The sequence below is a fragment of the Hippoglossus stenolepis genome, chromosome 6 (genome assembly GCF_022539355.2).
Source record: "Hippoglossus stenolepis isolate QCI-W04-F060 chromosome 6, HSTE1.2, whole genome shotgun sequence".
NCBI lineage: Eukaryota > Metazoa > Chordata > Actinopteri > Pleuronectiformes > Pleuronectidae > Hippoglossus > Hippoglossus stenolepis.
The window spans coordinates 5,393,147-5,418,435 of NC_061488.1; the positions used below are offsets into that span (position 1 = coordinate 5,393,147).

General features: G+C 42.9%; 3 protein-coding genes across 5 annotated transcripts; all 3 read left to right on the plus strand.

Annotated features, from left to right (window-relative positions):
* Positions 1 to 2,544: 2,544 nt before the first annotated feature.
* LOC118111626 (zinc finger protein ztf-16-like) lies at positions 2,545 to 7,354 on the plus strand. The gene is made up of 4 exons (XM_035160372.2): positions 2,545 to 2,847; positions 3,647 to 3,734; positions 4,469 to 4,649; positions 4,870 to 7,354. Exons 1-4 carry the CDS (start codon positions 2,649 to 2,651, stop codon positions 6,211 to 6,213), a joined length of 1,812 nt encoding a protein of 603 aa, XP_035016263.2. The 5' UTR covers positions 2,545 to 2,648; the 3' UTR covers positions 6,214 to 7,354.
* Positions 7,355 to 8,053: 699 nt separating this feature from the next.
* LOC118110452 (protein-serine O-palmitoleoyltransferase porcupine-like) lies at positions 8,054 to 16,277 on the plus strand. Of its 3 annotated transcripts, none has more exons than XM_035158188.2 (15): positions 8,054 to 8,229; positions 9,221 to 9,363; positions 9,467 to 9,659; positions 9,811 to 9,854; positions 9,968 to 10,149; positions 10,249 to 10,379; positions 10,719 to 10,739; positions 10,983 to 10,997; positions 11,105 to 11,230; positions 11,317 to 11,417; positions 11,542 to 11,618; positions 11,731 to 11,794; positions 12,007 to 12,092; positions 13,730 to 13,840; positions 14,436 to 16,277. In XM_035158188.2, the coding sequence occupies exons 2-15, from the start codon at positions 9,228 to 9,230 to the stop codon at positions 14,535 to 14,537; spliced, it is 1,389 nt and encodes a 462-aa protein (XP_035014079.1). In that variant the 5' UTR covers positions 8,054 to 8,229; positions 9,221 to 9,227; the 3' UTR covers positions 14,538 to 16,277. The 3 variants fall into 3 exon arrangements, with proteins under 3 accessions (XP_035014079.1, XP_035014080.1, XP_035014081.1); XM_035158189.2 differs by having other exon boundaries at positions 9,226 to 9,363; XM_035158190.2 differs by lacking the exon at positions 8,054 to 8,229 and adding an exon at positions 8,265 to 8,867.
* Positions 16,278 to 18,604: 2,327 nt separating this feature from the next.
* wdr13 (WD repeat domain 13) lies at positions 18,605 to 24,795 on the plus strand. The gene is made up of 10 exons (XM_035160031.2): positions 18,605 to 18,736; positions 19,233 to 19,320; positions 19,451 to 19,682; positions 20,079 to 20,188; positions 20,403 to 20,533; positions 20,620 to 20,927; positions 22,544 to 22,724; positions 22,874 to 23,015; positions 23,120 to 23,238; positions 23,949 to 24,795. Exons 2-10 carry the CDS (start codon positions 19,280 to 19,282, stop codon positions 24,131 to 24,133), a joined length of 1,449 nt encoding a protein of 482 aa, XP_035015922.1. The 5' UTR covers positions 18,605 to 18,736; positions 19,233 to 19,279; the 3' UTR covers positions 24,134 to 24,795.
* Positions 24,796 to 25,289: the final 494 nt, after the last annotated feature.

Sequence of the window (25,289 nt, forward strand, 5' to 3'; positions counted from 1 at the left end):
TTGCACTGATTTGTATCCTATTAGAGCAGATGTCATTTTGTTTGTCGCTCTGGTTCTTCTTGCTCTTTGTCTCTGTTTATCTTTAAAGGTATACGATTGGTCACTTCTTTGTAGCTGTGATGCTCATTTCTAAAAACTGAAAAAGAAAAAGAAGCACAGAGAGGTGTTTAAACTACGTTGTATATTTCTGCTGTTAAAAATAGAGACTGTATTAGTGACCCACTTGTGAACAAAAACGGTGGCAGATTGGTTTGCGTCACCCTCCCTGTGTCTCTTCTTTCTCCTTGCCGCAGCCTTCACCTAAAACAGGCCACCCATCCACTCACAGCCCACCCCACCCTCCATACAGTCTTTCTTTTTCAGTATTCTCTCCTTTATTTCCCTTCCCTGTCTTCTCACCCCCTACTTAGAGTGACGCGAGGCGGGGTGAAGATGAGGGTAATTAAAATGGGGATGCTGTGCAGTGAAATGAAGCCAGTACAAAGACACACCTCGTGCCTGACAGGGAAAAAATCAGAATGTGGATGGCATAAAACTGATTGAGTGCGTTATCAGCCTGCAGAAATGCAAATAAATTATTTCAGATTTGTTATTTTCATCAAATCCTTTGATACATAAAGACATCGATGGTCCACCTGCCTCTCACTTTCCCCCGAGCTGTAATTGACGAGCGCAGCTCCAGGACAAGTGATGAAACAGGTGGGGCAGTGATAGGCTCTCAAAAAGAGAAGGGGAATCAGATTCCAGAAAGTGTAACGTGGTTAACTGCAGGGAGAGGGATTGGCAAACCAGCGAGGGTGCAGATGGAGGAGTCACCTTGAGGCAGGAGAGGGGAAGGAGGGAGGAAAGGGACACAGCGGCAATGCCAACGTGTTTCCTTTCAGGTCAGAAGCGTGTAGACATGGAAGAGAAATCACAGTCTACTAAATGATAGAATCCAGAAATGGTTTAACATAACTATAGTGGAGATAATCCTCTCCACAGGTGTTCACTGCTGTTTGCATTCTGTTGGTGGTAAACACTACCGGTCTGTTCGGTGGCACTTAAACGTTGGCGTCAATAGGACTCTGGTCTTTCTCTCAGTGGAGCTGCGAGTGGAAATGAAATAATATTGATTTAACTCTCAGACCCAGCTCCACTGATTGATTTTCATTCCAGACTGTGAGGGCACTCCATGAAAAAGTCCAAGCAGCGTTTATCCACAACAATCCAGATGCTCCACAGATGTGAGGTTGGAGCTCTGTAGTGAGATAGAAGCACTCGAACAGGCAAAGTGAAGGAGACGTATTGATAATAGCTTTTCTTACACATCCCTGATTATAAAGTCAAGTAGAGTAAATTTTGACATCAATCACCAGAGTGTATGTCAAATGGTTCTTTTATAAAATAGTGTCAAGTGTCATTGTTTTGGTTGTTTACTCTTATTTTGAAAGCCTGAAAGCTGATCAGCACACTGCCTTCTCCACATTACACAACAGTGACATCTGTTGGAGGAACTGTGACACACACTCAGTAGAATGACAGTATTTTCTTTCTATCTATCTATCTATCTATCTATCTATCTATCTATCTATCTATCTATCTATCTATCTATCTATCTATCTATCTATCTATCTATCTAGGAGTCCTGCTTGCACTGTACAACATTGTACTAAGTAAAAGTACAAATTAATAGAGACAAATGTACTCAAGCTAAATTGGAAGAACCACATTGACTTTTCTACTTGAGTAAAAGTAATTAAGCACTTGCTGTTAAATAGGTATTAAAAGAAAAAGTACTTAATGAGAGTAGCCTTTCCCCAAATCCAATTGTCTAGTACTACATCATTATTGCTGTGTCTGACCTCTTCCGAATCCATTTCAGATATATCTTCTTCACCAGTGACAGTGTCTTAAGTTCCCTGCTCACTCTGATTGGATCAATGGACCAAATCTCTGGTTATTGATTACTTTAAAAAAATGAATTGGAGTAGAAGGAATCGTTATTTGCTGATGGAAGAAAGGAAAAGTACCCCAAAATAAAATCAATAAAATTAAAGCTAAATACATATTTTTCTTGTAGTGTATTTCCTGATTTGACCTAATTCTACTTTTTATTATTGTAATAGCTGGATCTTGCTGACGCTTTTAGAGTTTTCATTGTTTTATTTATTCTTTTATGACTCTTTTTTTATGTATTTTACTTGTGTGTCTTTATTGTGTAGTATGTAAGTGGTAGGTAAAGAAAAGTAAGAAAAACCCAAATCAAATAAATAAGGCATAGTAAGTATAAGTAAGAATAAAACTAAATAGACCTGAACCATAAAACAATCTATCATAAATAGAGTGCAGATTAAAACACAAAACTAGTATCAGGTCATAGAATCTAACTTAGAAAAAATAAGATACAACACAACTACTTTGTTACCTGATGTTTTTTTAAATGTTATATTTGACGTAAAACTGTTTAAAACCAGTTTTTAATCTTCACGTGGGAGCGCGCGCAGAGTTCCCCTCCAACCACCTATAAACAACAGAAGAAGAAGAAGAAGAAGAAGAAGAAGAATGCGCGCGCATCTTGGCAGCGGAAGTGAAAGCTGGTCGCTAGCTTCCCTTTAGCCGCAGCCGAGCTCCACGACCCCGGGGTTTGTTTTTTAAAAACCCCCAAAATGTCGGTGTGCTGCGTGTCGGGCTGCGTCAACCGACATTCCTCCAAAAGCAAATTAAAGTTCGCCCGGATACCGTCCGGGAAGTCGCCGTTTCAGGTCAACAGGAGGAAGCTGTGGCTGCGAGCGATTCACGAAGCGAACCCCAGCAGCAAGAGGCTGAGCAGGAATGCTCGTATTTGTGGCGCTCATTTTATATCAGGTGAGGTAATAAAGATGTGTTTCCTACACGTGACAACAAGTTTAAAACCCACTGAAGACAGAGCACAGGGCGGGATGCGACACAGACAGGCTCCGCCTCGTTTACAGTCACCGTGCTGTCGTTTCCCTGTCAATCAAATCAAATCAATCAATCAACTTTTAATTGAATTGTCCAAATTCAGAATCCCAATTTGTCTCATTGGGCTTAAAACAGTAATGAACAGTAACTGTGATGACAGGTGTGTATTTGGATTCAGACAGACGCACGTAAGGAGCAACAAGGAAAAGATAAATAGTTATGTTCATTAAATATGGCTGAGGTTGAAAAGTATAATCACGTCAGACATTAAAAAGAAATGGATGGAACAGTGGGATCAGGTTCTACTTCAGCTTTCTGAGGAAAGTTGGTGAAATGGGAGGAAGCAACAGAGGTAGAAAGGAGGAGGTGATATGTAGAATGAAGTGTGGGCCAAATAATCATAAAGAAATATGGTACAAGACACAGTGGAGGATGGTTTGTTTCACTGGCCCAGATTCCAGTAACAGAGACAAACACTAAGAGTCACACTCAAGAGGAACTAAATAAATACTACAGAGAAGTTCAGGGCTGTTTTTAGGAAGCACAGGAATAAGAAGAATAGTTAGATTCAACAACCGTTCTGATCCACACTCCTTTCCTTCCCTGTAAGTTGTTTGCCATTAAACGCCAGAAGCCCGAGAGGAAGATAACTGGTTTTACAGGAAGATAATGTTACTTTCTGAAGCTTAATAAACGTTTTGTATGATTTCATGTCTTACAGGGGAGGTGTCACTGGTCCATGACAATGTCGACTTTATTCCCTCTGTGTTCAAATGCATTAAACGGAGCCCAAAGAAGAATGTGACACGGTAAAACATGTGAAAATCATTATTAGATGGTTTGGTTAGTTAAGATAAGTGGGGGGGACATGATTATCTTGTTGTAGAAATACATGTAAACATACATTATACATTTATTTAAACCCCTATAAGTACAAAAAGTGCTGGCATCAAAATCTACCTGATGCAGAAATAGTCAATGTGCATTGTGGTCCTTTTTTTAGAATACTGTTAAGTTTATCAATCAATATAGTTTACTATCATATGATAATTATTGGTCTATTACCTACCTACGTTAATGAGGGTTCATACTTTCACTGATCATTATACATGGAATGATTTAAGTTATGTTGTCTAAACTTACTGAAATGAATTAGGTGGACAAAACGATAGAAACATGTACAGATATCAGAATATAATTCAGTAGAGCCCATACCTCCGCCAACAGTTCCCTTAAACTCAATCAGGCTTTACCAGATTTCACACACTCATAGATATTAGTTCCCTAAATATGCCTGTTTTGTTTTTTTCCATGAGAAATTAGAAATAGGCTTTTTGCAATGTTAAAGAAAGTGATGTCCTCGATCCGCCCCATTTTCAGATCTTCACAAAAATGTTATGTCCCATCCTGCCACCATTTTTTTGGGAATCTTAGTCCACAATATCTTTACAGTTGAAATGAGCCAGCTTTTCCTTCTTTACTGTTACAAGTACATATCTGACACATAAACTACATATTCAAATAGTTTTTTCCGCCCCCACAGTTTTATGTCAAGCTTCTTCGGTCGCAGAAAAAGGCGCCGCCATAAAAAAGATGCAGGAGAAGAAGAAATGAAGACTCCACCTGAGGCTGATCCTGTGGACGAGCAGTCGCCTGTTCTGATGGAAACTGAAAGTGAACTTTCACAAGAACTGGAGGCACCGTCCACTCCGTCAGTAGCAAAGGTAACAGCTGTGTAATTCTGCCATTAACGTTTATCTTAGAAAACATCAAATCTCTCTGTTGGATTCTGTTATTATCATGTTAGAAGGCACAAAAGTTGGCTTTGGTTGTGACTGTGGAACTTATTTTTTCTGCCACATCGAGTTTTTTCTCTTGTGTGTGTTGTGAGTTTCTCTTTTATGCGGCATTCCTATCGCTCATCTTCATGTTTGTACTTTATAGGAAGCGGAAACATTGACTGAAATGGCTGAGGCTGAAAAAGGAGCCGGCACAATCACATCTCAAACAACATCCAGCCCAAACAAGACATCCCCGTCAGTACCAGCAGGCAGCCCAGACCTAGACAAGAGGAATCCTGTCGTGCTCTTAAAACCTCTAATTTTACAAGCAGGTGGGTATCGGTTCCATCTGTGCAGCCAGAACCTCACCACTGCAGCTCAGCCTGTAAAAGAAGAACCGCTGGATGGAGAAGAAAAGCCCTGTTCCTGTGGAATTTGTGGAATGCAATTCACAAATCAGACCGGTTTCACCCAGCACCAGTGTGTAAAACCTGAGATGCCCAGCTTTCCGTGCAACATATGCGACCGATCTTTCACTTCATATCATTGCCTCAAGCGGCATAAACTGCTGCATGTCAAAGACGGCAGGAAGTGCGGCAAGTGTGGCGTCCTGTTCTGTCGACGTCACAATCACACCCCATTCCATCCGGCTACTGAGTTTAGAGAGGAGTCCTCCAGTGGCGAGTTGCAAACGGAGGGTAGTAATGTGACGCCAGAAAACGGAGTGCAGCAGAAGTCTGACCAAAGCTGGACATATGGCACTCAGAGCACCAAGACTGTAAAACCTTGGAGGAGAAATGCTACAATTGTGCCTAAACCTCCTCCTCCTACTAATACTGTGCCTACACCTCCTCCTCCTACTAATACTGTGCCTACACCTCCTCCTACTACTATTACTGTGCCTACACCTTCTCATACTACTACTACTGTGCCTAAAGCTCCTGTTACTACTTTTGTGCTTACACGTCCTATTACCCCTACTACTGTGCCCACACCTTCTCATACTGCTACTACTCTGATTACATCTCCTATTACTGCTATTGTGCTAAGAGCTCCTACTACTACTACTACTACTACTACTGTGCCCACACCTTCTCATAGTACTACTACCGTGCCTACACCTCCAAACCCTCAACCTTTATCCAAGACCCACAAGTTCACACCTCCAGCGCCGGGCAAAAGAGTCCGACCAAAAAAAAACCCTGCACCTTCCTCTGCATCGTGTCCACCTCCACCAGTGCCCGGGTGCTCAAGCAACCCAGATACCTCGGCTGAAGCTGTGCGACCTCCACAACTCCCATCCTCACTTAAGATCTTTTCACCTCAGTACCTCACGTCGGCATTACTTCAGGTTACAAGAAATTACGAGTACATCCTAAGCAAATCAAAGGCTGATGTGAAGTTTATTAAGGAGGAACCAAGTGAGCGGCCGATCTCTCCAGTAGAGGAAATCGTAGAGCCAGTCCCAAACGGGAGAATTGCTTATGACCTGGAGATTGTGGTCTGAACAAAACCTAGTGGGGGATAAGTTCTGTTTCTCACTTTGAAACACAAGCATGAATCTGTCCTGCGCATTGTGTTACTAAAGACTGTTTTGCATCATAAAGCCAATAAGCTTGTTCTTTCAAACCCACTGGGGTTTGGCACCTACTATAACTAAAACATAAGCTAACTTGGGCTTATTGGGAAGGACCTATTGTTATGGTCTACGTTTGCCACCTGTATATTTTGTAATGGTTTTGTTCTCATTTTATACACATCTGAATGTACGACTGCACACTTTCCTTTAATACTTCTATTCTTTGGCATTTGTAGCCTTAACCTGGTTCAGAATCTGATAGATTTTAATGTAAGTGACTGAACTCATGCTGCTATTTTTTTATACAACGAGTTGGTTGAGATTCTGTCACTTCTTAACCACTAATGATGCAAGGCTATGTTCTTTACTTTGTAATAAACCGTTAAGTCTGAGTTATAAACAGGAATGAAAGAATGGTCATTACATGGGGCAACTGGACTCAGTTTTCTAACACATTGTTTTTTTTATCATAGAAATGTTTATAAATTCCAGTATTTGAGAGTTCAAATCTGAAAAAGTTGGATGGTTGAGATACTGAGTTAACATGACAAGTTAATTAGCAAGACACTAGCTCCCTGCCTGCTGCAAGGCTGAATTTTTATCACTGACGCTTCACAACAATTCAAACATATATTTGAACTCAAACATTTTCCTTGACTGACCTTAGAGGCAGTAAAGCAGCTGTTAACTTACAAACTTGCTGGTAATACTCTACATGTTCTAATCAACTTCATATTAGTTTATTAAGTTTTCATTTTTATCTGTCTGGAATTTGAGATTTCCGTCGGTCAATCAATATCTTGTTTTATTACATGTATTTACGAAATTAGTCCCTCGTCTCATGACCACCATTGAAGCATCGAGGCCAAATTTTTAAGTCATTGAAATTGCAAATGATCTGTTGTTTGCTTTACCTCATCTCCTAAATTCACTAAAGTAGATGAATAACGACTAACTTAATTTGTATATGTATCTCAGTGCATTCTAACTACATTGTGTACAAATCAGGCTGATTTTCTATTGGACAAAGGAAAAGTGATGGAAGAAATAAACTGAAAAGTGTCTTAACTGAATGTTTATATGCAGAAATAAAATAACCGTGTGTTATTTGCTGGGGTTTTGTTATTAGAAGAAATTTGGGGAAATAGATTTACTGGCCAAATGTGTGTTTTTCAAGGTTTGACCAGATGGTGGCACTAGAAACAATAACTTGGTGCTGTTCTTGGCCATGATCTCCCTTGTTAAATAGGTTATTAATCTCACCTGGTTAACTAAAGGCAAATCAAATAATAACTCATAAATCTCTGAAAAAGGAGACGTATTGCTTGCATTACACAAAATTAAAGTTTTATGAAATATTTTGATGAACATAAATAAACTGCACGCCTACAGTAAATACAAGAAAAGCTACATTTACTGTCTCTAATGGGTACAAGATGTAGTATATCTTACAAACTGTTCTGCTGTTTACAAATGATTTTTTATATTTCTAATGTGAATTTGTAATAAACAAATGTATGCAAAGAAAAAAGCAGCTCATGTGTGTTGTTATTTATTTATGTCCACTGTGCATTTCTCTGCATCTCAGTCCATCTGCACAACTGCGCTCCTCCCATTGGCTGGAGGGTCCCGGGCTAATGCTGGACGCTCACCCCCGATTGGTCCTTGTCCCCTGTCACTGAAATCCAACGACGTCCACGATTGGCTGGGGCGCTCGGAGCCAAGCAGCGGATTGGTCGACGCGTTTTTTTTCTGCTTGGCGTCGCTGACGTCGGGCGAGTGGTGCTGATGCTGTGACAATGGGAGTCATCCGGATAAGCATCATCTGGACCGAGTGCGCGTAAAAGTGCAGCGGCGGCGCAAACGCTCAACTTGGCGCAGAGGCACGAGGGAAAGGCGGCTGGGTCCAGGCGGGGAGGAAGCTCCAGCTGCTGCCCGGATAGGGTGAGTGTTCCCCGGGTTAGAGTCGCTGTCATGCCCGGGGGCGTCCGGTTAGCTGCTCCTGAGTGTGGGGGCTGGGGGATCCGCTGGGTTGATGGAGCAGTTGTTCAAGCAGCTTTCTCCAGTGAATTCCCTGCGATGCTTCGGTCTCTGGTCTCAGGCACAGTGCTGCACATGCTCCGGTGTTGATGCATTTGCTTGTTTGACCAGATGTGAGTCCTCTCGTCCCTCTGCTCCACTGCATTGCGGAGAGAGAGAGAGCCTTTGCAGAATAGTGAGTCTCTTCACATTGCTCTGCAGAGAAACGATCACTTCACCAGTCCAGCGGTCACGAGGCCTTGTTGTTGTGCTGTGGTTCTGAGGCTTGCTCCCATCGTCAGATTTCATTTTGTCCTGCAAACATGTTTCAGTCCCATGGATGCAATCTGATGGAATCATTACAAAAACACGAAACATATGATCATCATATATGTGCATGCATGAAAATCCTCATTTAACATAATCGTCATTGAAAGTCTTGGCAGCTACTTCATGGATCTTCACAGATTTCTAGTGAGGTGCTTTGCATGCTGGGATTTGAAGTTTGAAGTGGTGTGCATCGTTTGACAAGTGAGTCCATCCTCACCTGCAAACCTGCATATGTAAGCTCACCTGCAGTACATGTACACATATGTTTTACTTTATGTAGAGGCCATGAATGCAGTTACTGGGAATATATTTTTTCGTAATATTATTAGATTTGTTATGGTGGAGAGAGAGTGAGTGGGTCGCCACTTTTTTGTTGACCCCACTTTGTTGATGGCTGTCGTAAATTCCTGCACGTTAAATAAACTCGAGCTTTCTTTATTATTATACTTTTTCCTTAATAAAACCATCTTTTTGACTGGATTGCAGCGAATATCCCTGAACTCGACACACTTCAAATCCATCGATTTCAATGCTTGTCGCAGAGATGCTGTTTTTGTTGCTGTAACGTTTTCCTTCCCTTCCCAAGTCTAGAGATGGGAGCGTTCAGCCGACAGAAGTTCTTCCAGGAACTGGCTCATGGCTGCCTGCTGCCCACAGCTCAGCAGGGCCTGGAGCAGGTGTGGCAGCTGCTGGTGATCTGCCTGCTGTGTCGGCTTCTCTGGATGTTAGGTGAGAGTCCAGTGCCCTGTCGGTGTGATTCAGCCTTCATATTGTCCGTGTCAGCGTAATCACCTCTGCTGCCCTTTGTTTTTCCTTCATCCTGCCTCATCAGGCCTCCCCCCCTTCCTGAAGCACCTGGGCACAGTGGCCGGAGGCTTCTACGCTCTCTACCTGTTCTTTGAGCTTCACATGATCTGGGTGGTGCTTCTCAGCCTTCTCTGCTACCTCTTCCTCTTCCTGTGCCGCCACTCCACCATGAGAGGCACCTTCCTCTCCATCACCGTGCTCATCTACCTGCTGTTGGGGTGAGCGAGGCCTCCTCTGACAGCCGACAGCTCAGCAGCACGCACCTCAACATGTGTTTGAAGTGAACGCTTCAAAGCAGCCGTTGCAATCTCTCTCTTTTTTCTTTTTTGTGCCGTGTCAAAACTGATTCTGTTCTATTGTGATTAACAGAGAACTGCACATGATGGACACCACCAACTGGCACAAGATGAGAGGTGGGTCCCAGGCATCGTTTCTGCAGGCAGCGACGTTTGACACGTTCCAGATACAAGCGATAATTTCCCCTCTTTACTCGGCATTGATGCTGATTTGATTTGCCATCATCCAGGTTCACAGATGGTGGTGGCCATGAAAGCCATCTCTCTGGCCTTCGACCTGGACAGGGGCGTTGTGTCCAGTGTCCCCTCACCCATCGAGTTCATGGGCTACATCTACTTTGTGGGCACGGTCATCTTTGGTCCCTGGATCAGCTTCAACAGCTACAAAGAAGCTCTGGACGGACGTAAGCTGGTAAGTGTGAGACAACATCTCTTCAGTATGGATGAAGGTGGAGGGGGTATTTAAAAGACAGATCCTGACACTAGCTGCTAACTTCCTTTGCTTCCTCAGAGCTTTTCGTGGTTTTTCAAAGTGTCTGCGAGCTGGGTGAAGAGTCAGGTCTGCCTGGTTGTTTCCAACTGTGTGGCACCGTACCTCTTCCCTTATTTCATACCTGTTTACGGAAACAAGCTACTGCGAAGGTGAGTCTCTGTTCAGACCCGGTGTTAACATCTGTCCTGACTGATCCGATTTCAAGTGGTCAAAGTTCAGGTCTGAATGCTACCAAGTGCGCCCTGAGATCCGATCACTCAGACCACATTCGGAGGTGGTCTGGGTCCAGATTTGAGGCACCACCTACCAGAGGGGGCAAAAGTACACGCATTCTTTACTCAAGTAGACGTTCAGATACTTGTATTAAAACAACTCAAGTATTGGAACTGATTAAACCTCTTTACTCGACTAAAAGTACAAAAGACTATTTAACTTGGATCACTTATCCCTCATGGATTAAACCCATCCTATTCTTTTTTTTTTTACAGTAAAAAGAGGAGGAAGATCAGGTAATTTATTTGTCTGTGACTCTGAACATACCCGACTTGTGCCTGCTCATTTTCCTCTCACCATTACCTGCACGCATGTATCCACATTACCCCCCCTCTCTGTGCAGCCACATGTGCTCCAGGAACATCTGTCTCGAGACGTAGTCCCTCACATGGCAAGTCAATAAAAGAATCGTATCAAATGATATCTGTATCACTGACATTAACTGCTGCATCTTCTCTCTTCACTCTGCTGCTCCTCAGAGGAACACTGGCAAAGTATGTGTTTCGTTTTTCTCTAATTAGTCATATCTGAAGTTGGAACTTATTTGAAAGTGAAACCTAATATCTGCCTGTTTCTTCCTCTGTTAATGTCGTTCTATCAGGTGGTTGCTGGCGTATGAGAACACGATGTCTTTCCACTTCAGCAATTACTTTGTCGGGTACTTCAGCGAGACGACCGCCACTCTGGCTGGGGCGGGCTTCACCGAGGAGAAAGACAACCTCAAATGGTCAGAATGTGTATGTGTAATATGAACAATAAAACGTCTTTCTCTTTATTCACATTCGTAATCATGCTTTCTCGTTTGTTTTGCAGGGACATGACCGTGTCCAAGCCCCTGAGTATAGAGTTCCCCCGGTCGATGGTGGAGGTGGTGACGTCCTGGAATCTGCCCATGTCTCGCTTCCTGCACACCTGTAAGTTACAACGCTTGAAAATATGCAGCAGCTGGTTCAGCTTTTTGTTCTCATCACGATTGGAACCATAATGGCCTCATTATGGAGTCGCTCTCACCATAAGCCTGATGCTCTCATCTCACAGATGTTTTTACGAGTGCTCTCAAATTTGGGACTTTCTCTGCCATCATGGTGACATACACAGCCAGCGCTCTTCTGCATGTGAGTACTGTGAAAACCATTTACGAAGCAATCAAACCCTGTGCTGCGAAACGTAAAGTGTCTGTGTTTTAACGAGTGGATTGTTTTAATCCTGGCTCCTGTGTCTGGTTAGGGTTTGAGTTTCCACCTGGGTGCAGTGCTGCTGTCCCTGGGGTTCATCACGTACATCGAACACGGTGAGAGCTGGGCCTCACGTTGCCTCTTTTCCACATTAGAACCTTTCCATTTTACGAAGGTGCTTAGCTTTGCAGTAATGGTTAATTGCACCCACCATTACACAGTGTTTCTGTTCACCGCAGTGCTTGTAATTTATCTCTCGCGGTTGGAAGGGGGAACTTTTCCTCAAGCTTCATGTAAATGCTTTGGTCTCGTTTTTTTTCTGTTGCAGTGTTGCGGAAGAGGCTCGCAGCCATTTTTAACGCCTGCGTGCTGTCGAAGAAGTGCCAGCCAAACTGCGCCCATCGAAACAAAAAGGTACAACACACCTTTCTCCTACTTCTCCTTTGTTGAGAGGAAGTGGTTTATCACCTCTCATTCATCATCAGCAGTGGGCTCCTCAGATGAGCTTCATTGTTAAAGGATTAGTTCTGCATTCTTGTAAACGCACTTATTTGTTTGCCGAGAGGTTGACACGACTAATGCAGATTTATGGTCTTTGCCGAGACTCAATAAATCTGCATTAGTGTCTATTGCACTACATTGCAATGATGCTTTATTGTACATATTTATACTTTTCTTACTTTGATAAATTTGTACCCTGAATTTCCTTGTACAGGGACTGTAGATATGACAATAAAGGCTATGAAGTGCGTACTTCTGCCAAGGCCCAGCAGCCCCTTACAGATCAAGCTGCACCAAATCACAACCTCATAGATATCAGTTCCCTCCGATTTCTTTCATGAAAGAAAGTGAAAGCAATTCCTTGATCTGATCTGGATCCACACAGAATTTAAAGGGTTCTTTCCCGACCTGCACCACATCCCTCCACCAAGTCTGGTCTAATACTGCTGACTAACCGTGGTGGAGGTAATGAATGAGACTATCAGCGTAGCTTGGCAGAGAGACTGTGAGCAGGAGGAAACAGTCTGGCTCCGTCCGAAAATAACAAAACAAAAACACCTTCCAGCACAAAACTCATTAATGAACATGTTATATCTCGATTGTGTAATCCATACAGAAACTGTGGGTTGTTACTCTCACCAAGAGCCAAGCTTTCCCCTTTATCCAGTCCTCATGCTAAGCTAATCTCATATTATTATTCTAATTCACTGTTTATCAGTTTTATAATTCTGTCCAATTTATAACTAATTTCAGGATTTGTTTTTCTGTTTTTTAAATTTTTGTGAATCCCATGTTGCCTCATGCAGCATGAATTGAAATCTCAGCTCCCGCCACAGGACTGCAGTGTTTTACCTGGTTTGCTCTCATTCCTGCAAATGGCCACGGTGCCGTCAGCGCTGGCACTTGTGTTCAGAGCAGGAGGTGCTCGAAGGGGGCCTCCCTCGTAGATCCTCTGGCCTAGTTAGCATTTGGAAACTGTGCTCTCTATTTTTACCCTTCTTCTCGAACACAAATATGAGAAATAAACCACTCTCGTATAAGTTTTTCCCTTGGATTTGGACAAAAATATAATAAGAAGGTTTAATGCCAAAAGAAAATTTGAAGACCTTAAAACACTGCAGTCCCTGTGGTCTGTCTTGTGCTGTCAGAAGATAGATTTTAGGAATTTACTGACACGATGCCCAACAAATGTCTCTTATGTTATATTGGTTACACACATCAAGAGCAGCAGGGAGCGGAAATAATGATTTATGTGAAGCAGAAGCAGCCTGCATGGACTGTACAACATGTTCCCTAAAAATAGTGTTTCAAGTATTTCTCATCTCTAAAGTAAATGTTAACTAAAACACGTGCAAGAATTAAAGTTAAAGTTTGGACATTATTTATATTAAGATATTATTTAATACTTTTTGTTTAACGGTCAATGGTTTAACGCTCGGGTAACGTGTTTCTTCAAGACCGTGCAAGAAGCAGATTGAGACTAAAGATTGTCAGGTCCTTTATGAGAGAAAACCCCACACAGGCATAAAAAACAATCTCTCCCTCTGCAGGAGCTGTGGGTCTATATGATCAACATAGCATTCAGCGCCTTGGCAGTACTCCACCTGACGTACCTGGGCTCTGTGTTCAACTCCAGCGTGGACTACATGGAGGAGGATGAGGTAAGATGAGATAAGACTGTATCGATCCCCTGAGTGGAAATTCACAGGTTGCAGCAAGGGGGGGGGGGGACTGTAACAGTCTTCAGAGATAAGAAACAGATAAAGAAAGTCTGAGTATAATAAATACAGCAAAATGAAAAAAGTAAGTAATTGCATTTATAAAAAAAGAGAAAAGCTTTGTGTGCAGTTTGAACGATGCAAAGGAAACTGCAAATGTATGTATGTGTGTATGTGCAGTTTTCTATTGAGGGGAGACAGTTGTGTCACACTGAAGTTGAAGGTCACCACATGTTTAGGTGACTATATTTATACAGCCTGTACTCATAACATGTACAGCACCCTATGTGGCGTGGACATATGAAATGCTATATAGAAATGTGAGCTTATAGCTGTGGTATTTATAGTTCAAAGTAGGGACGTGTACTGCGATGTTATATAATGATGAGTGGCTCTGCTTTAGTTCTAAATCCGCTCATAAAGTAACAACAGATGAATTATGAATCCTGTTTTTCTGTAAAGATGTTTTTAATGGAAGGTATAAAGAAGAATGTTCAGGGTCCTATTCATCTTACGTTGTATGTACCGCCCCCTGCAGGACGATATCACCCATCATACCATTCAGAAGTGGTCTGAGCTGAGCTGGACGAGCCACTGGGTCACGTTCGGATGCTGGGTGCTGTACCGCCTGGCTCTCTAATAACAGGAGAGCAGTGAACGGGTGGGGAAAGCAATAATGAGAGACAGAGTCAGGCTGGTTCTCCACTTCTGCACTGTGACTTTATCCTGCATCACACTGGAGAGAACGGATTCAAACCTGCAGCGACGTTGGCTGGTTAATCTCTGAGTTAAACCTGCCGGGGGACTAGTTTTGATATCCAGGAAACGTGAACCCCGCTCCTCTCCTCTCCTCCTTGTCCCCACATCGTCCCTCCTTTTTTGTTGTTTTGTTTTATCTGAGCTGCAGTTATCGAGCCGTCGTGTTGTGACAGCAGTTACCAATGTCTCACTGTGAGTCACGATCAATACCTATCAGCATGGAGGAGATCTGCTGCTCCTTTCTGCGGACGCACGATAGAGCCCGTTATCTTTTCACCACGGGCCGCGGCTGATGTCCCTCCAGGTGTGGTTTCCCTTCACCTCGAGGGTTTTACAATCATTAGTTTTAGGTTTGAAAGGTGAATTTGACTGTGTTCTTATAGTCATCGACAAATCCCATTTAAAAAAAATAAAACCCACAATGAAACAGCACATCCCTCAATGTGGTCTGACTCCTCCAGATTGTCTGCGTGTGGCCCAGAGCCCCAAGCCTGTTCACTCCACTTTGTGTTTTTCTAAAAGGGTAAATCGTTTCCTTAACAGCTGGCCACTGTACTTTTCTAGCAAAACATAACCCAACAGGATTAAAAGAGATTTCTATGGAACCATTTTCAGCTAAAGATCGATATGTTTGTTGCTCTGGTGACTCTGGAGGGCTGCAGAATTTGAGAATGAACGATTTGTGCTTTGAAATGAAAGAATCTGTCACCCAGTGTGACGGTGGCTCATTGATGTTTTACACAACAATGGCAGATTAATAATTCATATCAAACTGTGGCTGCAGAAACAACACAGTCCACAGAGTCAACTCATTGTTGGATTTGTCCTTTTTTTTTTCTTGGGATTTGTTTGCCATTAGAGAAATAGAGATTATCACCACGTTTATCCTTTAGCAGAGCTTGTCTCTTGAGCATGTGTACGAGAAAGATTTTACTTATGAATAAAAATGTTTAAAAAAGCACAGGTTGTTGTTATGAGGCAGCAATTTTTTTTTTATCACCAATAATAATAATAATGACTTCCCCCTTTTTGTGAATTTTAGATAAAGAGAAGTCATCAGTAAATCTATGAATTCATCTTTGTGGTGCGGTTTCCTAATAGTGTTTGTATATTGTTTTGTGTTATTTTTCCTTAGAGTTAAACTTAGTCTTATTAGTCGTTGTGAACCAAACTCTTTCACTCTTCAGTATTGAAAATCAAAGGTTTAGAATCAGGGTACTGCACATGTGTCACCGTAGAGCAAACATTGTTTAAACCTCCCTTCCAGCTTCATAACACAAGATTGAATTATACATGATATTGAATATTTATCCTCAGAGTGCAGATTTTTATGACACTGCTGCTTTTGCTGGTGCGTTTCTGTAACTGATGAAGGAACCTTAGCGTCTGTATCAGATTGTGATTCTGTCTCTTGTCTTTCTTTAATTCAGAACATCAAAGGATTTGCTCCTTGACTGAGATGTAGTGTTTTAGATCAGAGCCTGGATGTTCAGTCTCTGCAGACCGGATTCCCCTCAAAGTCTTTTAAATGCTATTATAACATTTACTTTCAGATTTATTCTCCCTGTAAATGTGAAGGCACTGATACACCTGTGATATTTTTATAAAATTTTACATGAAACCTGGTTTTTGCCGTCTTTGTGTTCGCATGTGTGAAATGACAATGCACACAGGTCAGATACACCAAGACTGCTGTAAGAAATAGTTGTTTATTCGAATGATCATTATTTACAAGAACAATGTGTGGACTGTTAGACAGTCAATTGTGGTGTTAGGGTGAGTTGGGGAAGAATTGCAATCACCCGGTTAAACCTGGAGTCTGTTTCTGAACATCCAGTAAGCCAGAGTGGACAGTGAGGGGGGGAGGGACAGAGGTTGAACAACAGATGGTGATGGATGGAGATTGGGTTCACTTTCTGCCGTCTGTGAGAGGTGAACAGATGCTGTATCGGGAGGCCGCACACAAGAGGCCGGTCTGCAGGCCTGTGGCGGGGGGGGGCGCACTCAACCCTGTCTGCCCCGAGGACCCCCATGTTTACGACGGCAGGACCCCAGCAGTGTCTCCAAAGCCATCTTCACAAACGCCTGGAAGTTATTGCTTCTCTCCCTTCGGCTGTCCTGCGAGGGGACGAAACACAGACAGATACCTTCACTGGGGACATAAAAAATCACTGCACCGCACCTCCACACCGTGTGCATCGTAAATCACAGAGTCAAATAGGAAAATGAAATGCTGTTAAAAAGTCCAGTCAGTTCACATAAATGTTTACCTCCTTGCTTTTTGTTATCATCTCCTTTCTGATCAACTTTCTTCGGCTGCTCTTTAGGACTCTGAGGTTGCTGTGATGTCAAAGCAAATATAGATGAAGCGAAAACATTTATAGATTGAGAAAAGAAAAATCTGATTTTACATTAGAAAGGATTTTCCTACCTTGGTGGTTGACTTCTTGTCCGACTTGTTACCTGGGAATAGAATAAATATTCAGACACATGTCAAACATTTGGAAGCGATTATCCAGATACATTAATTGATCTGATCATTTATTTATTATACAGATAAATTAAAGAACACAAATGTAGAATAAAATTTGTCTCTAAACATTACTTACCTTTTGTTCCCGGCATTTTGGCTGCTCTCCAGAGTCTCTGTGCTGATTTTTTGAGAATGCTGTGCTTAATGTGCCGTTCAACTCTGTCATTTATGGCCCGTGCTGGTGAATGGCTCGGTCACTGGGGCCCCTTCGAGAAAGAGCGCCCTGAACAAGCAAAGAGCCCCGTCAGCTGAGCAGCGTGGCCCACAGCCCTGCAGGTCTTTGCTGAGCCAGGCGAAACCTCCGAGCTGACCTTGTAATACTGCCATTGTGAACCCACTGGAACTGTGCGTCCACCTATTGTCCGGGACAAGACAGTGTTTGCATCATGTTACAGTGATGGTGATGGTGTGTATTTTAACTTATTTTAATATATATATATAATGTCAGCCGGGTTATGGATAGCATTGATATTTCAAAAAGAAGGTTTTATTGATATATATGAGTTTACTGAATCAGTGTTCAGGATTGTCAGCACTATTAGAGGAGGATTACAGCAGAAATTGTTACATGATTATCAAATATACAACATATATCAATTTCCTAGTGAATAAATCATGGATCCTGATGATAATTACAAGTAAACTGAAATTATAAAAATACTAGCTGTGAGTATTACATTTGGAGTAATTATTTTTTGTCTTGCTGCCAAGAGAGGGATGAAAACACTGGTATCACTCTCATACATCTGCACTAATATCAGCTTAGTTTTGCTTATTTTATCTTAGCCTAGCGTAAGGACTGGATATTGGGGAAACTAAATCCAAAAGTCCCTGCGACCTGCCAAGGAACAGTCCAGTACATAGATCCAGCTCATAAAAACACAATAAACCAAGACTCTATCATTTTTACATTTTTTACAACATGTTAATTGATGAGGTTTATAAGTGCTGGGAGGTGTTTTTGTTTTGGACGGAGCCCGACTGTTATATCATGCTTCCAGTCAGTAAGCTGAGCTGAGCTCCTTCATTACCTCTGAAGGTTAGTGTTTTCATCTGTGTTAGTTTATTTATAGCTAGTCAGCAGTATTAGACATTTTCTCAGTTTTCCCTGATAATAATTCCTGGATTTAGATGAAGAAAATCAGGCCTATTATTTTTATACTAAGCATTTTCTGTTTAATTGTTTTTATTTGTATTCTGTTGCTTATCTTTTACATTTCTTCATTCTCTTGTCTACCTCACTCTGACCTGCCTGTTGCTGTAACAGCTGAATTCCCCCTGTGTGTGGATCAATAAAGTTTTATCTCATCTTATCTTGTATTTGCTTTACTTAGAACCATTATATCTGTTAGTTTGTGCTTGTGGATAATGTATAATTATAAAGTATAAAGTCTGTATCTGTAGTAAATGTGACTGATCCATGTGACACCTGGTGAGGACATGTGTCATGTGGCTTCACGAGGCCTCAGCAGGGGTTGGGCTGCTCTCACCGAGTCATGTGACCTGACCGGAACAGAAAGAGCAGCGATGGAGAGAAGCTAAGGAAGGTGAGATGTTTCCACTCGTATTCCCCCCCCCTCCCCCTCCTCGTGCTGTCTGCTGTCATCACACTGAACACGTTCATCTCTGTGTAGCATCGCCACCTTTCACACTATTTATCCACGTCGGCGAATTCACGGGAAACGGGTTTTCAGACGAGGACATCGCCTTTGATGTTGTCGCTAACGTGCTAGCTGCTAGCTCGTTAGCTTCGCGCTAGCTGTCAATAAGGAAGAGGAGTCGCCTGCTCCCTTTGATGTTTGCTAACCACAGTGCGAACACCTTTCATCACGTGGCTCCATTTTGATTTTGCACTGCAACGTTTAATTATCTGCCTTCACGTTAGCTTGATGAACTCAATAACAATTACTAGATGTTGATTCGACTCTGTGTTGTGATTGGAGGGTGATTATCTATGTGTATGACTGTGATATACATGTCAGCCATGTTGTCTTATCCCCTAATGTAAAGCCCATTAAGATGAGTGGCTGGTGTGTTTGACAGGGACCTGCTCTGGCAGTGGCTCCATCTTTACCCAGAGTGCTTGTGGAATGGCAGCAGTTTGGCAGCAGGTTTTGGCAGTGGACGCAAGGTAAGACTGAGTCACACTCCCGGCGCCGATGCTCCGAAAATGATGAAGAAGCTGTTCAGACGTGTAATTGCTTATGGATCACTTTGTGAGTTATTGTGTGCGTGCTGTGTCACTTCCTCTCCCTCCCCAGGTACAATGCTTACCGCACGCCCACGTTCCCACAGTTCCGAACTCAGTACATCCGCCGACGCAGCCAGCTGCTCAGAGAGAACGCCAAGTGTGGCTTTGAGCCGGGGCTGCGCAGGCAGTACCTGAGGCTGCGCAGTCAGCTGCTGGCCCTGCGCTACGGGCCCCTGTCCGAGCAGAGCAGCTTCAGGGCCAGCAGTGTGCGCAGCTCCCGCACCACACTGGACCGCATGGAGGTCAGACCCAAAGAAACAGAAGGGACAGGGAAAGTAGAAGAGAAGGAATAGCCGGGGGTGTCTGTACTCATTTGAAATAGGCAGATATAAAAATATCTGAGAGATGGATTAAAACATAGAATACAATATATGAGAGCCATCTGGATGGCTAGATTTTAATTTTCACCAATCAGCATCATAGCCAACAACACTTTGGATGCCCTTGATTATTAAACTGAGCAGCTTGGTTGAAATGGCTGGCACTGCCTGTGTATATGGGCAGTGTCGTTAACTTAAAATTGCATGGTAATTTTAAATATTTATTGATGCTTATTTTATGATTATGTGTGGTTTGTACTTGCACTCACTCCTACGAGGTTCTGGCTCCCCCCCCCTCTCCTCTCTCCCACTGGATAGGACTTCGAGGAGGACCCCCGTGCCCAAGGGGCTCGTGGTCACCGCCGGTCCGTCAGCAGAGGCTCCTACCAGCTCCAGGCCCAGATGAACAGAGCTGTCTACGATGAGAGGTACCAGGAGATCCTAAACATTCATCCACCATCTTGTCTTATCACCTGGGGCAACTGGATTCTCTTTGATTTATGCCTCATTTGATCTGTAATTCTGTTTTGGTTGCACTGAGCAATGATCTCATCTCACATATCGAGTTGTCATCTGTAGGCGGTGGACAGGAGGTGTATTGATTGCGTGCTTATACACGATGGTCTTTATTTTTGGCCGCAGGCCTCCGGGCAGTTTGGTGCCCACCTCAGTGGCAGAGGCCAGCCGAGCCATGGCAGGGGACACAACTCTGAGTGAAAATTATGCTTTCGCTGGCATGCACCACATATTTGACCAACATGTAGACTCTGCCGGTAAGTAAATAAAACCCATAATGATCAATTTGTGAACATCAAGTATGAACATTTATTTTACTCAAACCTCCTTCATCTTATTTCAGTTCCACGGCTGCAGTTTGCCAACGATGACAAGCACCTGCTTGCTTGCTGCTCACTGGACGGCACCCTGTCCATCATGACGCTGTCCCCGTCCCCTCCCAGTGTGAAGGTGACACTGAAAGGTCACGGAGGTCCCGTCACGGACTTTGCCTGGTCGCTGAGCAACGACGTCATCGTTTCAACATCCCTGGATGGGACTCTGCGCATCTGGAACACCGAGGATGGTCGTTGCATTCGGGAGGTCAGAGACCCAGAATCCAGCGAGCTGCTCTGCTGCACATTCCAGCCGATGAACAACAATCTTACTGTGGTGAGTCCTATTTAAGATAAGATAAGTTTATCCTTTATTAGTCCCACAAAAGGGACATTTACCGTGTTACAGCAGCAAAGAGGGACGTCAAAATGTGAGCCATGTTATCTTTAGATTCCCAGTCTTGCGAGCTGTATTATCTTTTGGGTTTTATTTTACAAACTTGGTTCTGTTTTCATCTCACGTTTTTTTTTGTCCTTAACTTTAAAGTTGTTATGTCGATGCAAAGTCTGATTATCTGACATATGGTGTTTAGAAAGCGTAGACATGAGACTTTGCTCTGCTCTGATGCTGGTGTACCCAGAAACCTCAAAAGACAGATGTTGACTTTTGCAGCTTTTATTTCCTCCTCAGTTTTTATTACATGCCGTCGCAATTGTTAATAGTTGTTTTGCTTTTATTCGGATCATTTCATTTTTGTGTGTGAAGCATAAATTGCACACAGAGGCAAACTAACTTCCCATTAGTATGCTTTTATCGCATTCCAGATGACTGCGTGCGTATTTGCACTGTGCAGATATTGATTCAAATTTCAGAATTAAATGTCAGCTTTTGTAATCGAGAACAAAAGTGGAAACATATCTTGGATAGTTTTGGATTTAAATCTGTCCTTTCATTTTAATTGAGGAGCAGAATGTTAAGTGAAAGCAGAGCTGTGAGCGGCTGTGTCCCTTTACGTTTCATGAAGTGAAACATGAGGGAGATGGATATTTGTTTTTATCTGACAGTACCAACAACGAAGAGGAACTCATTAGTGTCTTTAGCACTGGCTTCAAAATCAGGATTGTACAGGTTTAACTGGTCTCATCTGTCTGAGGACGGCAAGATGGTCAAGGAATTCTGTTGGATTCAACTGAATATAAAGATGAAGACGAAGATTCACCTCATCAATCAATACATCAAATTTTATATGTATAGCCCATATTCACAATTAGTCTATAGGGCTTCCCACTATGCAGAGATTAAGTCAAATATCCAGGATACGAACGCTGCCATCTTGTGCCGATGATGTAATTTGTTGCCATAGTGTGGCAGCGCAGTAGTGATTGGGGGATGGAGCTGTGGTATCGAGGTGCTGCTGATACACACATTGACCAATCGTGAGTCAGTCTCAGATGTAAAGTATTACGTTTCACTCTGTTTTTATAGCCTCAGATAAATAATTAAATAATAATCAGAAAAACTAACACCTGAACAAACATCAGTGTGATAAGAAATACATAAAATGACAGAAACCATCTCTGAGAAAAACATTTTTGATGTGTATTGTGACTTTCTATCATGGTCCATGTTCCATCCACTAACATGGAGGAGGCTGTGTTCATGACCTAGTGGGTGATGGAGATGCTTTGGTTTCACTTTTCGGGTCAATGAGTCTGTGCTGTCATATCGGTGTATAAATAAAACCACATGTAATATTTTGTACAACAGATGATGCATTAATTCTTAATGTGCTGTGTGTAGAGTAAAGTAGAAACACCAGAGCAGGTTGTAAACAGTTTTTTACTGGTCTAGTTTCAATGGCAAAATCACTGCAACCAGTGCTTCTCCACTCGGTGTCTCTGCGCTGCTCTGTGGAAATAATGAAAGTCCTCACTCCGAGCTCTGTGTTCCAGGTGGGAAACAGCAAGCACCACCTGCAGGTGGTGAACATCTCCACCGGGAAGAAGGTGAAGGGGGGCTCCAGTAAGCTGACAGGCCGCGTGCTGTCTCTCTCCTTTGATGCTCCGGGCAGGATCCTTTGGGCTGGTGATGACAGGGGGAGCATCTTCTCATTCCTCTTCGACATGGCCACAGGTATTCACTATTTGACAGAGGGAAAAATCTGCACTGACCACGTTACAAATTAACACCATTTTGTGCACTGAACGGTGTCTTTGTTCGAGAGGGTAAAGCGGTTAATGTGTCACTGCCGGTCTCCGCTGTTTCTGCCTGCCCTCCCACAGGGAAGCTGACCAAAGCCAAGCGTCTGGTGGTGAATGAAGGCAGCTCCATCTGCAGCATATCTGCTCGGTCCTGGATTAGCCGAGAGGCCAGAGACCCCTCCCTGCTGGTCAATGCCTGTGTCAATAAGATGCTGCTGTACAGGTTCGTCTATGAAGTCCCTGTTTATTAATCAGCAGTTTTGTAAATTTTACATACTTACATTGCTCTATTGAATTGAAATGGATATACCACACTTTCCTGGGCAGGGTGGTGGACAACGAGGGAACGCTACAGCTGAAGAGAAGCTTCCCCATCCAGCACGGCTCCCAGCTGGTTCATAGCATCTTCTGCCCCCTGATGTCGTTCAGACAGGGGGCCTGTGTGGGTAAGACGTTTCTCAGGGTTCCTGCTGTGATATTTGAATAGAAAATTAGACCACAGTTCATTACTTTGCTCCAGGCTGTCAAATGTGGGGAAAAGAGAAATGCAGAAAATAGCACATTGCTGCTTTTGGTTAAAAAAAAAACCTAATTAGAAAGCCTTTTAGCAACCATTTACCTGCCTTGTTTGCAGCTTGTATGTGTTTGTCTATCAAAAGGTTGTACATTTTTTAAAAGATTGTTTACACGAAGGCCTGGCTCAACCTCGGAGCTTCACCTTATTTAACTTCCTTCACCTTTTAATTAATTCCTCACAATCAACTCATCATTTCATTCAAGGCTTTTTCACTGTTTAAATTATCAGGTTTGCGTCATTAACAGTTTCTCACTCATAAAAACACCCTCGAGAGTCTCTGGGTAAGGATGTGTTGAAATTCATACTAAAGCCCGCTGATATTTTGCAGTGTGGTTACAGCTATTATTTCCTAGAACTGACAAACTGTGAAGACACCTGGGAAGCACTGGTGTCATAACAGGCAGCATCTCCATATTCTTTTGTTCTGCTTTACATGCAAAGGTCGTGTCGCTTGACGTCGTTTAGAGGCAGCGTGAATCACTGAGCCGCTCATTTGTTAATCCAAAATGAATTTAACAAATTAGACTATTAACGCCGTTGATTTACAAAGTTGTGTTTCTGATTTCCCGTCTGCTGCAGTGACCGGCAGCGAGGACGCCTGCGTCTACTTCTTCGACGTCGAACGCAACACCAAGGCAATAGTAAACAAGCTGCAGGGCCATGGAGGACCGGTGCTGGACGTCAGCTTCAACTGCGACGAGAGTTTACTGGCCTCCGCCGATTCCACCGGCATGGTCATCATCTGGAGGCGGGAGCAAAAGTGACTGATCCGCCAATGAAATGCTTCCATCTACCGCTTAAAAAAAAAAAAGGCCTGCTGCTCCTCAACCGTCCAATTTCCCAAGTCTGCAGATTTTCACTGGAATGTAACAGGTGGCATTAAGTGTTTAATTTAACGATAAGTGCAATCAGATTGAACGATATGCTGTGTAGGTGGTGGGGATGTTTTAGAGGTTTCTCTTGTGGGAGGGGGGGTGGGGGGGGTGTAAATGTGTACGTGTGTCAGTGCTCCTACAGCTGCAGCTGGGAAACGGCTTTTGGACAAAGGAAGGAAAAAGCACTACTCCCATGCATGTGTCATGGCTTACCTCCGACGGAAATGACTGAATCCATGTGAAGAGAATAATGTTCCTGAGAAACCAACACTGTGGAGACGGGTCCCTCTGGCGTAGATCTAGTTCACTATTTATGTAACTGTTACTCGAGCAGTGTAATCAAGTGTAGTGACGCCGCCTTATTTGCTTTCAGTTCTGCAATTGCCTGTTTGCATTTGACCACGTGCATGATGTTGAACTCCCAATCGGTCATAGGCATATCAAATTGATGCTAATGACAAATATACACAGGTGTGTTTTTAAGTATGTGTTTGTACTTATCTCTGTGTGTGTGTGTGTGTGTGTGTGTGTGTGTGTGTGTGTGTGTGTGTGTGTGTGTGTGTGTGTGTGTGTGTGTGTGTGTGTGTGTGTGTGTGTGTGTGTGTGTGTGTGTGTGTGTGTGTGTGTGTGTGTGTTTTCGGTTTATGCTGATTCCAGATTCATATAAGTTATTGAACACACATACACAATAAACTACTGTAACTGTCTGTGTTGTTTTCGTGTCCTTTTTTTTAATCACAAACTATAATTGAAACAATGGAATTTAAAAATGGAAATACTAACGTGTGAAAGAGCCCGATGCAGTAAAGCTGGTCAAACCTACAGTGTAGGAGAGTGTTAGTCATCGTGTGGGTCTTCAAGAACCACACAGGATTCCCCCTACGTCAATGGCTAAAAGGAGAAATGTGTTACATTTATTTGTCGTAAAGCAATAAACCCATAGTGGTAAAAAGATACTGTTGAGATTTTAGTTTGAGCTTATTTTTTCCTCTTTGTGGTCTCAAGGACTTAATGGTCCATTTATAAGTTAATCTTTCTAGAGCTC

Bases quoted from the DNA above. Each gene is read 5' to 3' on its own strand.
- LOC118111626 (XM_035160372.2), top strand. From the start codon at position 2,649: ATGTCGGTGTGCTGCGTGTCGGGCTGCGTCAACCGACATTCCTCCAAA. The intron at 2,848-3,646 runs GTGAGGTAATAA...CATGTCTTACAG, and splicing joins TGGCGCTCATTTTATATCAG to GGGAGGTGTCACTGGTCCAT. The intron at 3,735-4,468 runs GTAAAACATGTG...CCGCCCCCACAG, and splicing joins CCAAAGAAGAATGTGACACG to TTTTATGTCAAGCTTCTTCG.
- LOC118110452 (XM_035158188.2), top strand. From the start codon at position 9,228: ATGGGAGCGTTCAGCCGACAGAAGTTCTTCCAGGAACTGGCTCATGGC. The intron at 9,364-9,466 runs GTGAGAGTCCAG...CTGCCTCATCAG, and splicing joins TCGGCTTCTCTGGATGTTAG to GCCTCCCCCCCTTCCTGAAG. The intron at 9,660-9,810 runs GTGAGCGAGGCC...TGTGATTAACAG, and splicing joins CTCATCTACCTGCTGTTGGG to AGAACTGCACATGATGGACA.
- wdr13 (XM_035160031.2), top strand. From the start codon at position 19,280: ATGGCAGCAGTTTGGCAGCAGGTTTTGGCAGTGGACGCAAG. The intron at 20,534-20,619 runs GTAAGTAAATAA...ATCTTATTTCAG, and splicing joins CCAACATGTAGACTCTGCCG to TTCCACGGCTGCAGTTTGCC. The intron at 22,725-22,873 runs GTATTCACTATT...GCCCTCCCACAG, and splicing joins CCTCTTCGACATGGCCACAG to GGAAGCTGACCAAAGCCAAG.